This window comes from Ailuropoda melanoleuca, chromosome 10 (assembly GCF_002007445.2).
Source record: "Ailuropoda melanoleuca isolate Jingjing chromosome 10, ASM200744v2, whole genome shotgun sequence".
NCBI classification, from domain to species: domain Eukaryota; kingdom Metazoa; phylum Chordata; class Mammalia; order Carnivora; family Ursidae; genus Ailuropoda; species Ailuropoda melanoleuca.
Window position 1 is genome coordinate 29328490 of NC_048227.1, and position 15608 is coordinate 29344097.

A 15608-nucleotide genomic window follows, 5' to 3' on the forward strand; every position below is an offset into this window, starting at 1 on the left:
CACCGTCTGTTGATTGTCTGTCTTTCTAGATGTTGCTGCCGAGGAGGAGTGTCGGTATTCAGGCCATTGCACATTCGCTTACTGCCAAGAAGAGATCGACATCTGGACGCTGGAGCGGAAAGGGGCGTTCAGCAGAGAGGCTTTCTTTGGTGGCAATGGAAAGATCAACCTCACCGTATTCAAACTTCTCCAAGAGCATCTTGGAGAATTTATATTCCTTTGTGAGGTATTGTCTCCAAACCTTATTTTCTCCTGTAAAATCGGTGAGAGTTTCTGACTTACAAGCCCAGGAGTAGAAACGTACTAAACACCGGTCCGGCCACGTGGGGAGCAGCCACTCAGCCAGTGGTAGTTACTGTCAGGATCCAAAAGAATACAGAAACCTCACTTTAAAATATTAATTGGTAGAAGTATGGAATGTATAAGTACGTGCATAAGTATGGTACAAATTCTATTTTGTATTATGTTGTTGTGGTAATTCTTCTTCTCTGTCTGTTCCAGAAATGTTTTGATCATAAGCCTAGAATGATAAGTAAAAGAAATAAAGATAATTCTACTTCTTGTTCTCACCCGGTTACAAAGCATGAGTTTGAAGACAATAAGTATGTTGGTAGTTTCTAATTTTTATAGTGACACAATAGATTCTGTTTGTAGATCCGAATAAAACCAGAGTAGTATCTCCCCGGGCATTTTACTTACCCCTGGGCTTTTGTTGTTGCTGTTTTGAAGGATGATGACTATTTAAAAATGTCTATTAGTATATTTTGCTGGGAATTTTTAAATGAATTATTAAATTGATGTTTAATACGGAAAAGTATTATTGATTTGTAGCTTCTTACTGCATGGATTTAAGTATTTTATGATTTAATGTGTAATTACTTCCCCCCCATTAATCCAACAATTGTGTAAAGTGATTTATTTTTTCTGATAAAGATCTAAGATGTATTTTCAGTCTAGAACTTGACATGATGTATGTATGTATTTTTATTTGTTTTCTTTTGAAAAACCTATGGCAGAACCATAATATGTCACCCCGTTTGTATCTTAGGTGCCTTGTCCACATTTTGCGAGAGACAACAGTAAAATACTCCAAAATACGTTCTTTTCATGGTCAGTGTCAGCTTGATTTATGTCGACATGAGGTTCGATACGGCTGTTTAAGGGAAGATGAGTGCTTTTATGCACACAGTCTTGTAGAACTTAAAGTCTGGATATTGCAAAATGAAACAGGTAGGTTTGTGCGTGATTCAGAAATGTCTCTGCACAGACTGTTCACTCTAGAGAACACGCTGATGGTCACCAGGGCCAGGTTGGGGCAGACGGACGAGATAGGCGATGCTTGTCACAATGAGCAGAGGGTGATGGATGGAAGTGCTGAGTCACTATGTTGTACACCTGAACCGAGCAGAACGCTGTCTGTGAACTGCACGGGAATGAAAATAAACAACTTAAGTGAGAAACAAGGTCTCCTCAAAAGCAGTCAGGGTTCAGCAGAGCAGTGTCGAGGCTTTTCTCTGTCATCGTGATATGGCAACATAACTATTGATTTTATCCTTACTTTAAACTGTCGCTGTTCATGTTTAGAGTGGCTTATTTTGAGTATAGGTTCACGTAGTGACTTGTTGGTACCAGTTCATGCATATAGTGTGCTTTTGTGAGGGAGCGAGACTCCTCCGACAGCACCAAGAGCTGTATTTGTAAATATTCTGCTGCGAGAAGGAGTGATTGACATGCATTCGTCTTTGGTAGCAGATTATGCTCCGTGGGGGATCGTGAGGGCATCGCGGCTGTGATGGGGTTGGTGGGCCGTTCATGCAGAGGGAGAAGCTAAAGGAAGGCTTGTACATTTCCCAGGTATCTCACATGATGCTATCGCTCAAGAATCTAAACGATATTGGCAAAATTTGGAAGCGAATGTACCTGGAGCTCAGGTATTTCCTCTTGTCTACTTTCTGCATTTGGCATCCTTTCTGGAGCAGCCTAGTGGATGCCAGTGTTGGCAGATGTGGTGTATACTTTTTTAAAAAAAGATTGTATTTATTCATTTGAGAGAGAGCATGAGTCGGGGCTTGGGGGGGTGGGGAGGTACAGAGAGAGAGAGAGAGAGAAGCAGGCTCCCCGTGGGAGCAGGAGGCATGACGCAGGGCTCGATCCCAGGACCCTGGGTCCATGACCCGAGCCGAAGGTAGATGCTTCACCCACTGAGCCTCCCAGGTGCCCCAGTTGCGGTTTATACTTGTAGGCCACTTACATTTTTACTGACTTAATGTGAAAAAAATCCCAAATTTTACTTGATCATCTTTTAAAAAAAGTAGGCATCCTATAATACCTGCCAAGGCTGTAGGATACAATTGTCTTATTCAGTTTAATTGGCTGAACAGTTTGGTTCTTGGGCTGTGGGGATCCTGGCAGTAAGGGGGGTAGACTGTCTGTGGCTCTGCTTCCCATCTGGCAGAACTGCTTTGTCCACTACCTCCCCGCCCCCACCCCACCGAGTTCTAGTTACCACCCTCCGGAGCTGGCTTTCATAAGTTGAGGTTTGGCATGTGTAATCTGCAACTATCATATTCTCTTGCATCGCTTGGAGAATTAGAGATTTAGTTATCTGCTCAGTGTCTCCGATAGTGTACATAATGGTCAACACATCAAACCAGACAGTATCAGAAATTGTGTGCTATTATGAGGAAAGGAATACACGGCAATTCAGTATTTTGTTCTCAGAAAACCGGTGTTCTCTTAAAAGTAAAACTTATGTTTTAATTGTTTAAGGTACTTGGCAATCAAATAATGCCTGGATCTCTTAATATGAAGATAAAATTTGTGTGTGCTCAGTGTCTGAGAAATGGTCAAGTCATCGAACCAGACAAAAACAGAAAGTATTGTAGTGCAAAAGCGAGGCACTCGTAAGTAGTGTGTGAGTGTGTGTGTGTGTGTGTGTGTGTGTAAACAATGCCTATTTCATAATTCGCTGTTACATGGGTGTAAAATCATACATAGAAGAAAAAAAAGATTGACTTTGAAGAGAGCAGAGCAAAGTGGATAACGTAGGAGTAATTGCAAAGCGGAAGGGAAGAGATTTTTATGATTTCATAGATTAGAATTCGACAGAATTCGGTAGTGTCTTTTCTGAATTTGATCAGGTCTTTGTTCAGGATTCCTAGGGAATATCTGTTAACAAATATCAACAGGAAATGAAATGACAGAATCATAAGGCATTTCTTTTAGAAGGGTTGAGAAAAAAATCTCTGGTCCTTCAGGTACGAACGTTGTACCTGTCCCTTTATATTATGCCTTGTGCCAGTGTGTCTTTGTTTTTTTCTGAACTCCATGTTTCTTAGGTGGACCAGAGATCGGCGTGCGATGAGAGTGATGTCCATCGAACGTAAGAAGTGGATGAACATCCGTCCTCTCCCCACAAAGAAACAAATGCCCTTACAGTTTGATGTACATACGTAATTTTTAAGCCACTTTTTTTTTATTAGGCATTTCAAATCATTAGAAAGTAGTAGTGATTCAGATTGAAACTTGGAGCCCTTTCATTGCTCGTCGTAATAACAACATTTTTAAATGGTCCTCTTGTTTTCCTTCCCCTTTTGTATGTGTGGTTCTGTGGCAGTTTTCAGATTGACTGGGATTGTATGAGTTACTCGGAAAAAGGAAATAGTGGACTCGAGGTAGTTATGGGTATGACCTACCTTCGTTTTCAGACGAATTACTTTGGGAGTGAGTGGGAGAGGATTTCATATAAACTTGATTCCTACGCTTTGCTATTCTGTTATTCTGTTATTATGAATGCTATTGATAAGTTTCTTTGACTCAAGCAATGGATACTAGGTAAAAGATCCCCCACTTTATAGGATTTTCTAAAAGTAATCCAAAGGAAAAATGGTCAATGTTCTTCAAAAAACCTTAGAAAGAAAGTACCAGACCAACTGAAAGTTAGGGTAATATTTCATTCACGAGGTGGCACGTTTGCTGCGTAACCGTCTGCTGCCTTGTGTGGTCTTGAAGGTGACCGTGCGAGCAAACCCCTGAGCTGGCTCTGGACTTGACTCTTCAGGAGAGTGTCTGGAGGGGTGTCACTGTGTGAGCTAACAGAGACATTTGGAGCACGGACAGGCAGTAAACTGTTGGCCCCGACAGCAGGACAGAAGGAGAGAACTGTTTGCCCAGACACTCAGAGCAGGTGGATTGCAGGGTTCCCTCGGAAACGGTCCCCCGTCTCTGACTTGCCGGAGAGGGTTGAGGAAGAGGCAGGTTAATTTCCTGTCCCCCAGGGTACCTTGCGTTTTGTAAAGGTACACAGGTCACGAGGTCAGTCTCTGAAGGAGGCGGTGTGTTTGTGTTTCATCCGCAGTGGTTTCAGCCTTGGGGATCTGAGTGATTTCATCGGTGGGCCTGGTAGGAGGGGAAGGAGTTTTGTTGGAACATGGATATCTTAGGCTTTAAAAGAGGAGATAATGGGTGTCCTCCTCATTCTTTGTTAAAACAAAGACGACTGAGAACGCTTCTAGTTCAGCTGCTGGGACTGCTGACTGTTCTTCAGTCTCGGGCGTGCTGTATTGCCGTGCGGTGCGCCAGTAGCTCATTTCCTCTTTTTTTCCTACCGTACTAGGTATTGCTAAGGGATCCTTTTTCTAAAAGAAGAAATAATACTCTGTGTGTGTATGTGTGTAGACAGTATGGTGAGGTGGAAGGAGAATGGGCTTCAGAGTCTGCCAGAAGGGCCCTGGTCGAGTTACTCACCCTCAGTTTGCTCATCTGTAAATGGGAATAATTACGTCCTAGGGAAGATTACATGAGATGGTGTTATGTAAAAACCCAGCACAGTGGCCGGCCTTCTCCTTTATCTTCTCTTCTCCCTGCTCTTTATCATTGAACTTTGAGAGACTATGGTAAATGTTTCCCTAGTAATACCTGCCTAAGAACTTAGTGAGGTTTCAGTTTACGCAGAGGATTGGAGGGAGGGGACGTTGACACTGGTCCAAGGGAAGAAACCTGTAGTATTAAGGGCTGACTGCTATTAGATTTTTAGCTGATGCTAAGCATCTGATATTATGTAAACTAATACATAGGGCCAGCCTCTGTTGAAACACAAAGTAAGCTAACAATTAAGTGTACTAGAATGCTCTACAAAGACAAGTATATTGATGATATTTAAGAATGAGCCGTCTTGGTGATGGAGGTTTTCTTAGGTCTTGATAGTTGTGGTTCTTAGAGACGTCTCCATTCTGCTGATCGCTATCACCTTATTTTCCTACCAGTGTCACCGTATTTACTTAGTGAAAACACAATGCAAATAACCAGAGGAGGTATTATTTGAATGCTATGTAACTGGGTGGCCTGGCTTGTGTAATCATTGTCTCCAGACAATGCATTTCTAACGAATGCTGGCTGACATTAGCTGCCAGTATTGGTTATAAGTAAGCTAAATGTCTGAGATTTTTCCTGACACTGTTTAGGACCCTTGCAGTAGTCTGCAGTTTCTTTACTGCCTCCCAGGAGCTGACAAGGAGGCTTGTGGGCATTAGGCCGGGAGCGTAGAAGCTGTCAGACTAAGGGGGCCGGAGATTTGCATTGTGGAGATCAAATGCTCTGCTGTGTTAAAAGCAGATACTCTGAAGAAGGGAGGTTGTAGACATTTTCTTGTAAGAAAATATTCCATATCCTAGTTCCATACTTTTTTTTTTCTTTTGGAGATTTTCTTTTGAAAAATTTTGAGATAGAAAGCTTAATATCATTTCTTATATGTTGGGCTTAGAGTCAATTTGAATTCATTCAAAGTAATCTTATGTAATAATTGTGTTACTCAGCATTAGCCCAGATAATAATGCTTATTTTGCTTAACTGTAAAAATTAGGCAGTTTTACTAACTGTACTCTTGTCTTAAAGCATATTCATATTTTTTTTTATACAGCTGTGCAATCATATTGCTTCTGGGAAAAAATGTCAGTATGTTGGTAACTGTTCCTTTGCTCATAGTCCTGAGGAGCGGGAAGTGTGGACTTACATGAAGGAGAACGGGAGTAAGTTGCTGTCTTAACTGGGGCTTGACATCTGTGAAATCTAGCTTGCTGGGGAGTTTCCTTCCTCTCTGTAAATATGCCAGCTCACCTTGAACTCAGAAAGCAGTTTGCATTGTAAACAGTTGTGCCATTTTGTCAGTGGAGCAAAGCCTGACATGATCCGTGTTTGCTTAGGTCAGAGCTGGGTACAAATACGTAGGTATATTTATGACACAGACAGGTTCCTGAAGGGTGGCCTGGGAAGTTCAGTCCTTCTGGACTGCCTGAATCAGCCCATCTGCTCCTATTGTGAATAGTCACCCCTGAAAAATCAGGTTAGAACTGAAGGTTTCCTCAAGGAGGCCTTACCAGTAGAACAGCCCCAGATTCAGGGCCTGAGGAGAGGATGTTTATCTTGGTCAAACTGCAAGTTTATGGTGGGAGTCTTTGAGAGGAGCCTCAGACAATCTTTCACTTTTGACCAGAGAGGTTTTACTGCAAGGACGGGGATCGTTGTTGTTTAACCTCTAGTAAACTGATGGAAATTTACTAACTGCTTAAGATCTGCAATCTCTGAATTACGAGAACCAATGAGATTGAAGCATGTCACCTGCCGTGTTTAACTGGTGTTCACATTCAGTGACATGTGTGGATGGGACTCCTCCCTGTCTTGCTTGGAGGAGGGACATACTGTTGGGCCTCACTGAAGATGTCCTTGCATACCAGGACCGTTGCCATGATTCCTGCTCCCACTGGTCTGGATGGAGGATTTCTAGGTGACCACTCGTCTTAGCAGGCAACAAAGCCGATTTTTGACCTTAACCTCATTACCAGATTTTCTAGCACAGTGTTTCTCAACCGGGCATGGATTTTGCCACACATACTTGTCTCCTTCCAGGACATTCGGCAATGTCCGGAGACGTTTTTGTTGTCATGACTTGGGCACGGTGTCCTACCGGCATCCAGTGTGTGGAGTCCGGGAAGTCCAGGAATGCTGTTAAACATCCTGCAACACGCAGGAAAGCCCCCCACAGCAGAGAATTAGCTGCCCCAGATTGTCAGCAGAGGTGGGGTCGAGAAACCTGTGATGCCAAATGTACTTGTTCTCACTGTAGGAAGCAGCCTGTGGCCACTGCCCAGGACCTGGTCACGGTTGTGCTGTTGTAAATTGCACCCCAGCATGTGGGTCCTTGGGGATGGTGGCTCTACTGATGGGCTCCCGTCAGGGTCAGAATGTCGTCCCAGTGGTAGTGAGTTTCTGGTCTTTCTCTATAGATGGGGGCGTATCCGCTGCAGGCCCCCGAGCCATGTTAAGTAGCCCATGTGGTTGTGGGGGTGATAGTGTTTTACTGGGGGCAACATGAGGCAGTGGGAGGTGGTTTTTTTTTTTTTTTTTTTTTTTAAGCAATATCCTTTTAATGGTTTCTGACTTTTCAGCAACCCCAAAGGGTCTTGCAAACGCAGGGAGTTAATTCATCTTGAAAGCTAATGTTGGCACTCTAACAGTCCGGAATTAGGTTCAGAGCCATGAGAGTTTACCTCCCCCTTGGACAGGGGACCTCTCCTTGCCGAACGCAATCTGGCTCCATTCCGCCCTCTCGCTTTCCTCTCGAAAATGTACGCCAGCTGATACCAAAGGTGTGCATGATCTTGTGTTTATTTCCATGGTGTATCTAAATCTCCACTACTGAAAGTGATTCGTTTTTCTTTAGTACAAGATATGGAACAGTTTTATGAACTCTGGCTGAAGAGTCAAAAAAATGAAAAAAGTGACGATGTAGCCAGTCAGTCAAACAAGGAAAACGGAAAGCAAATTCACATGCCGACAGATTACGCTGAAGTTACCGTGAGTCCCGGTGGTAACTCCACCTCCCCTTCCTTCGCTTCCACCACTGACGGAACCTTTCCTTTTTTTTCCTTTCCTCCATGCTTGGCTCCCTCCCTGGCCGCCTGCCCTCCTCCTGTCTCTCCACCTCCCTCTGGTGGCCTTGGGCCGTTAGCTTAAGTCCCTCCATTCTAGCAGATCCTTTCCTTGATCCTTTTGCTGACTGTGGAGACAGAGAATTTGGAGCCCAAGTGCTGAGGCCTCTCCTTACTAGCCTGTGGCCCTGGGCAGGTCACTGAGCGTCCCCAAGGGGGATTGAGATCGGTTAAGTGAAGTAGGGTGGGTCCCAGACACTTAGGCCAATGCTGGGCCTCAGAAGATGCGCCGGAAGTGGGGGTGATACCCCCCATTCCCTCCTTACCTGCCAGCGTCTGGCCTCTGCCTCGAGGGTTCTTCTGTGGAGATATCAAGTCATCTGTGGTTTTTTCTACTGTTGGGGTTTTCTTTTAAAAATTTTTATAAGAGTAAAGAGGATAATATGATGAATATCTTGAGCCACTATGTTAACAGCGCATTGTGTTTGCTTTTGTGAGATAAATAAAATGTTTACAGATAGGGTTGGAACCCCCTTTCCCCCATCCCTGAGGGACAAGATCCAGTGTGTATTTTTCAGGCTCTGTTTACATACTTATTCCTAAGCTATAGTTCTGCCTGGCTTGTGTTTTTAGAGGACACGGGTATATGTGTTATTCCACTCCTTGTTTCTTGTTTTGGTTTTTGGCCCCTCCCCATAATTGATTGAGCTGGATCCGGGTCGTATCTTGGCCTTGCCTTGCCCCCATGTGTGGGCCTAGGACGTGTCCTGTGAACTCCACCCCTCCGCCAAGGCACAGCACTGATTCCCTGGCCACCTTTTAAGTGTTCCTATATTCCCAGAGCAGGGTCATCTGGACCTGCTGGGTTGTGAGATTTACCTGGGCCGTTTAATCAGGTCGATCTTCCTCTGTCCCCCAGACATAGCGAGTCACAGTCTCATGGGAAGTCTCCAGGAATCTGTTCTTACCCACTTGAAATTATTATTGCCCAGGGCATTGGGGGAACACCGCTCAGACGCTTACAGCATGCATCTGTGGTGATACTTCCACCGACCAGAACACAGTTCCTTCTGTGTCGGTCTGTGCCCCAGGGACAGTGTTTCTCAGCATTTGGACTTCCCTGGTCCCTGGCACAAGTCCTGGCCCATAGTAGGAGCTTATTTCATGTGCCCTGAATGGCATGGCTGCTTGTCCCTCTGCAGCTGGAGAGCTCTGGGCTTTACCATCCTCTCTGCTGGCCCTCACAGCATTCATCCTACCCAGGGTCCTCATGTGAACCTGGCCCCTTGTCCTCCTGTCCTTGTTTGCACACCAGCCCCTCCACTCTGCCAGAGACTTGCTGGAACCTGGCCGAATCCATCACCACTGCACTCTGCTGCCTGTGCTCTGGCCCCCTCCCAGTCCTGGGATCCTTTTCTTGGTCCTATTTCTTTTCTTTTCTTTCTTTTTTTTTATTTTAATTTTTATTTTTTTAATGATTTTTTATTATATTATGTTAGACACCATACAGTACATCCCCGGTTTCCGATGTAAAGTTCGATGATTCATTAGTTGCGTATAACAACCAGTGCACCATGCAATACGTGCCCTCCTTACTATCCATCACCAGCCTATCCCATTCCCCCACCCCCCTCCCCTCTGAGGCCCTCAGTTTGTTTCTCATAGTCCATAGTCTCTCATGTCATTCCCCCTTCTGATTACCCCCACCTTTCTTTATCCCTTTCTTCCCCTATCTTGGTCCTGTTTCTGACTTTGAGCTTTATGTTCTTGCCCGGCTCCCCCCACCAGACGGGCTCCCCAAGAATAGAGTCTAGGTCCGAGGTCAAGTGGTTTCTAGCCCTGGTGCCCTCCCTGAACCGTGTTTGGCCCATTGAGGGACACAGACAACACCCACTGATGGGACACGTGTCTTTCCTGCACTTTAGGCGGACTTCCACTGCTGGATGTGCGGGAAGAACTGTAACAGCGAGAAGCAGTGGCAAGGCCACATCTCTTCCGAGAAGCACAAAGAGAAGGTTTTCCACACTGAGGACGACCAGTACTGCTGGCAGCACCGCTTTCCAACAGGGTATTTTAGTATTTGTGATAGGTACGTAGTGTTCGCCAACTCCTGCGCGAAAACTGCTGCGGTCACATGACTCTCTGGCAGTCATTCTGTCGGTGGGCAGAGGTTATGTGGGTGCTGAGGCCCAAGAGTGGATGCTTGGAATTGGGCTCAAAGTGTTAGTTGCTTCTTGGATGTTTCTTCACTCTTCTGCGGTTACATGAAAAGACTGACTAGTCTGTCCGTATGGGTTTGAGATGTCTTAAGATAACCGAGGAGAGATGTATGTTTGTTCCAATTTGCCCAAACCATCTTTGAGTTGTCAAGGTTGAGTGGCTAACCACAACATGCCCTGTGGTGGGTGTTTGTCAGTTCTGAAGCTGCCTCTGAACACTGGCTGTTTGAGTGCATGTATGGAACCGACTCCAGTCAAAGGAAGATGTTACTATCGCTCCTTTGTTTAAGTTGCCTTAGAAGATTCTTTAGCAAAAAAAAAAAACAAAACAAAAAAACCAGGTAGTTTTGACTTGTTCCTCATTTTGTCAAATCACTGTTTATATTTAATTTCCCAATTTAGATCCACATGATACCCACAACTATAGGAGACCTCTTTTATTTAGTTCCACTTCTGATTTCTTTCCTCTGCATCAGGAAGGACTGCGGTCTTTCCTTCCCCCATCAATCAGTATTTCTCAGTAAATATATTTAAAAGAGCTCATTTTTCCCGTTGTAGATGTCAAGGCTATATAATGTTCATTTTTCTAGGCTTAAGATTTTGAACTAAAAGTTTAATGCAAATCGTCAAGCTAGTGAAGCATGCACGTTTGGGGTTTGTATAAATCGCGGGTGCTCACCACGCCGACTCTCCCTGCAGGTATATGAATGGCACCTGCACAGAAGGGAACGGCTGTAAGTTTGCGCACGGGAACGCCGAACTGCATGAATGGGAAGAAAGAAGGGATGCCCTAAAGATGAAGCTCAACAAAGCAAGAAAAGATCACTTAATCGCCCCAAATGATAATGACTTTGGAAAATATAGTTTTTTGTTTAAAGATTTAAACTAATATGCTGGCTTTTATGTATGTTACCTAATCAAAGCATTGACCAGAACAATTGAAAGTGTTCTAAGGCACGTAGCAGAGGAGCTGCGGATTCTCTGCTTGTATTGGCGTCTGTCGTACCTCCTGAGCAGCAACCCACAGTAGGTAGGAAACGGGCTGTTGAACAGGTCTGGCCACGCTCTCATGGCACCATTGGCATCAAATGGCGACGTGACCGCTACCTGGTTGCCATCTGTTGAACAGACTTTTGGATGAAGTGTGTTGGGGAAGAGGATAAGGTTATGTCTAAGACGACTCCTGGAGTTGGTCCTTCAGATAAGAACCATCATGATGAGAGAATAGACACTTGCGCTAGGGGTCAGAAGACATGATGGATGAAATTCTTCACGTTTTAAATGGAACAAATTTGTTTAATATAATAAAGTTTGCTACTTATCTGTACGTAGGTTGCTAAAAAGGATTTTCTTAACTCAGATTTTAAGCCAAATAACCATTTAACACTAGTACATGTTAAATGGGGTATTTTTCTGTATTTGTATCTTTCACTATAATAAGGGAACTAAGGATAATGTGCATTGAGACTATTTTGAAAAATAATCAGTTGACTCAAATTTTATTTCTTGGTCTTTTGCTGTTTAAATGATGATTTTGAAAGATTACACTTGTACTGTTGGTATTGTGTAGCGTATGGACCAATATTGCCTGTAATAAACATTTTATATATAGATGTCTTTCATTTTTTGGTGTGGTCCTTTCCCCCTGAAGAATCATTGAAACTGGGCCCTAACATCACAAGGTTTGATTTTTTTTTTTTTAACACCTTTACTTAAGCAATTAGTGATAGTATTCAAATTAGACACAAAGTGACTTTTCACTCTGGCCCACCCTCTCCCAGATTTGGGCTGATAAGCAGTTTCTCTTGTTGAGTGACACGTTAACCCTTCCAGGGCTCTTCTGTTTCATTCAGATGCATGACTAGCAGGGAGACAAACAGCCAACTAGGACGTGGGCCGTGGGTTTCCACAGATGACTGGCACCACACTCTCAGTAGGGCTGTTTTGGTTGTTCAAAGACCACTGAAGGCATGATCAGGATGGCTGGCAGACACAGAGACAGAGCTAAGCTGCCCTCTGGGACCCTGACCTGCTTCAGAGGCTGGGACGTAGTGAGCTAGGGGGAAGAGCTGCCGGCGGGATGGGGGTGGGGGGCTGCATGTGTCCTGAGGATGTTACCAGTGCTGCGTCCTGGTTGGGGATGGGGGTCAGGGAAAGTGGTGGATGGACTTGGAAGACAGGGATCTGCTGGGCTGTGATGTGCCAAGCCTCCAGACCCCCGTGAAGTCACCTCCTTGTGACAGCCTTGAACAAGTGGGTTTAGGGAGGTACAGAAAAGGGTCTTTGTTCTATATGTGAGTCCACCCGCCACGGAGAGGAGGGCATAGCTGCTAGTAGTGAGGCGAGACAAGTGGAGCACTGAGAAGAACCTGAGGCTGCAGACGGACAAGCTAGCCCCGTGACTCCTTGAAGACAGGAGAGACCCTGGTTTCCCTCCACGAGAGGGAAGGCCGTTGGGACCAGTTTTACTTGGTGGATGCGTTAGGAGGATATCTTATTTGCCAAACAGATCATCTGCTATCGGTGATATTTTCTATAGAATAGACTAGTAGTGTTATTTTTCTACTAGGTTTCTCTAGTCTGATGGCCTTCATTACATTTTTTTCTTCTTTGTACTTTCTTCCAAACTCCTTTTTCCAGGGAGAAAGGCAGATGTTAAAAAGTGGTCTCTGGTGCTCTGTTTCAGTTAACAGAGGACTGTCTTAACGTTTGGAATCGATGCTAGAACCTTTGTTTGAGATCCTTTGAGTGGTGGAGAATTCAAAGACTCTTTAGTTGGCCTGGAGAGATTAGAATATAGACTTCTTGTATTTGTTGCAAGGGAAGAATACCAATTTCTGGAAAGCCAATTCTGGGGTCCTGATTCAAGGTCTCTAAGAAGCGTAGTCACCATTGTCCAGACTGCCCAGGCTCAGGGCATAGGCTTCCCTCCTGCAACACCTGCCAACCTGTACCTTGTCAGGCACATCCTGTTTGCTAAGTAAATGCTTAGAAGCTTTAAAAGTTAATGAGCATTATTTCTGTCTGGTTCCAAGAAAGGATTTACACATGTAACATAAACTCTCCCTGCCCCCTTCTCAAACTCCACCAACTTGATTATGGCATAAAAAGTGTCCATGAAAGCTCAGATATGGGTCAATGTGGACAAGTTATGGCTGATTTGGCCTTGAAGAGCAGTGCAGCCTGACCCTGACTGCCTGGTGTCTTCAAACTGAATTTATCAGTTTCAGAAGTACATTCTGGTGTCAGAGCAGCAGCTAGATGTCTAGATAAAGAAAAGGAAATGAAATGCCTTCTTAATTCCAGGGTGGTTTCCTGGCCTATGAGACCTTGCATTGCCACAAGGTATTGTGGGTCTTAAGAGAGAACCCACAGGCAGCAAGAGTTCTTTGGACCTTATAAAGGCCTGTGCCGATGACAGGTGTCTTATAGAAGTGTAGGGTGGATTCTGTCCTGGCAACCTACAGTGAATGGAGACTGGTGACTTTTGGCCATATTCATTTTCCTTAGTAATACACCACTGAACACTGATCTACACAGTCAAATCAAGAGGGACTAGAAATGGTAAGTAAGGTTAATATTAAAAAACCTAGAAATACATTTTTTTCGGCGTCTATAAAAACAAGAGTATATAGAACAGTACGAAAACACTGTATTACTGAGCTTATAATATAATAGATGAAAAAGTAAAGTAGCACAGGAATGGGAAGAGGAAACAGCTATATGGGAGAAGCTTCCGTCTCTCACCGGAATTAAGGTAATATAAATTTGAGGTGGAAATTCTGAAAAAAATCTATACGGTGATCCCCAGAGCAACTGCTATGGATTTAACCAAAGAAAGGTTTAAAATCATTAATTCATGGGATACTAGCAAATATCCACTTAATTGCAACAAGGGAAGTAAGGAATAAAAAGGACATGAGAGCTATAGAACAACTAGCAAAATGGTAGGTGTAAATGAGCTACCAACGCACTGGGCCTCAGTGGTGGACACACTGAATGCCTGGGCCCCCTACCAAGGTAGCCAACAGTAGCTGCCCCTACCTGGAAGCCAGGCCCCAGGCTCATGCAGCTGCCCTGGGGCAGAGGTGAGGTCTCGCCTTCTGGTTCTCACCTGCCCATACTTTTTGTTTTTCGCCTGAAGTCATACTGCCCTGGTTCCCTCAGAATTTTATTTGCCTAGTTTGTGATTATTCACAGTCATCTGTGGCCCCAGCAGCTGTGTCATTATGGACTTCGCTTCGCCCTGGTACACTTGCTCCTTTCTCTCATGGAAGCAATTCCTTTGTCACTCTCAAATCGCATTTCATCCCTTATGGACTTGTCCTTTCTAACCACAAAACTTTAGAAACAACCTAACATTTAGAGTCAGAGACGTGTGAGAGTCAGCAGTGGGTCACTGGTCACTTGGGCGGCCTGCTTTTGCGTGTGAATTTCCCACCTAGTACTAGCTTTGCGGGCTCAGTCAAGTAACAAGAAAAAGCTCGGTTTTTCTTGCCGCCTGTGGGGTGAGTACAGACAGCACAGACCCTCAGCCAAAGGGTGTGGGGGAGGGAGATGAGGCTCGGGCACGCGAGGCTTACCTGATGCAGATCGCGGACGCTGGGAGATTACAGTAACTGAGATTTAGTGAGACCTCCCTGTGGGCCTGGCACTTTCCATAAATCACCTAATTTATCCTCAGAACAACCCTGTGAGAGAGGTACTGCTATTACCCTCCATTTCACAGAAGTGCAAACCGAGGCCGAGTGACCGCTGCCGCCCGCCTCCCTTTTGGGACCCCGGGCACGTCTCGTCTCTGCACTTATCAGGTTAAGCGGGGATAATTTACAGCATCTAGTCCCCAGGGGCCCGTACGGACTGCTGGCACGACTGCCATCATCCTCATGGCATTTAAAACTCAGCAGGACAAGTGACGACTCCCAGGTGTCCGAAGTTCCCAGCGCCCGCGCTGGGGGGATCCAGTCGTGGACTGGCCGAACGCTCGACCCGCCTCTCTGCAGACTCCACGGACACAGAGCGGGGGCCTGTGGGACGACGTCCGACGGCCGCAGGTGGTGCTTGCTGGGAGGCCGTCTGCGCAGGCTCCGTGGGCGAGGGGAGTGGCCCGCCGAGGGGAGTGGCCCGCCGGGGGGCCGGGCTGTCAGGCGGTGTCGGCATCCGCGCAGACTCCGTGAGCGAGAGGCGGGATCGCCGGGGGAGCGGGGCCGCCGGGAGGGGGCGGTGTCCGCGCAGACTCCGTGGGCGGGGGCGGAGCCGCCTGCGTGGGGGCGGACGCCGCGGCTGCGGTGGGGCTGACGTGGAGGGTCCGGGTTAGCGGGCGCGACGGCCTGCGGGATTGGGGAGCGACGGGCCGGGCCGGGCCCTCGGGCCCGAAGTGGCGGCGGCGGCGGCAGTATAAAGCCGGCGACAGGGAGCATGTAATGTCGGAATGCGGAGGCCGCGGCGGCGGCAACAGCAGCAG

General features: G+C 45.8%; 1 protein-coding gene across 2 annotated transcripts in view; it reads left to right on the top strand.

Moving 5' to 3' along the window:
* The window catches only part of ZC3H7A (zinc finger CCCH-type containing 7A), a 34007-nt gene extending 22241 nt beyond the window's left edge, over nucleotides 1–11766 (top strand). For both annotated transcript variants that reach the window (XM_002925522.4, XM_019806257.2), the window contains exons 14-23: nucleotides 30–226; nucleotides 502–602; nucleotides 1049–1230; nucleotides 1855–1931; nucleotides 2770–2903; nucleotides 3339–3444; nucleotides 5918–6026; nucleotides 7718–7851; nucleotides 9851–10014; nucleotides 10844–11766. In XM_002925522.4, coding sequence (XP_002925568.1) covers nucleotides 30–226; nucleotides 502–602; nucleotides 1049–1230; nucleotides 1855–1931; nucleotides 2770–2903; nucleotides 3339–3444; nucleotides 5918–6026; nucleotides 7718–7851; nucleotides 9851–10014; nucleotides 10844–11033 — 1394 coding nt within the window. In that variant the 3' untranslated portion in view covers nucleotides 11034–11766. The remainder of the gene's footprint in view (nucleotides 1–29; nucleotides 227–501; nucleotides 603–1048; nucleotides 1231–1854; nucleotides 1932–2769; nucleotides 2904–3338; nucleotides 3445–5917; nucleotides 6027–7717; nucleotides 7852–9850; nucleotides 10015–10843) is intronic.
* The last annotated feature ends 3842 nt before the right edge of the window (nucleotides 11767–15608 follow it).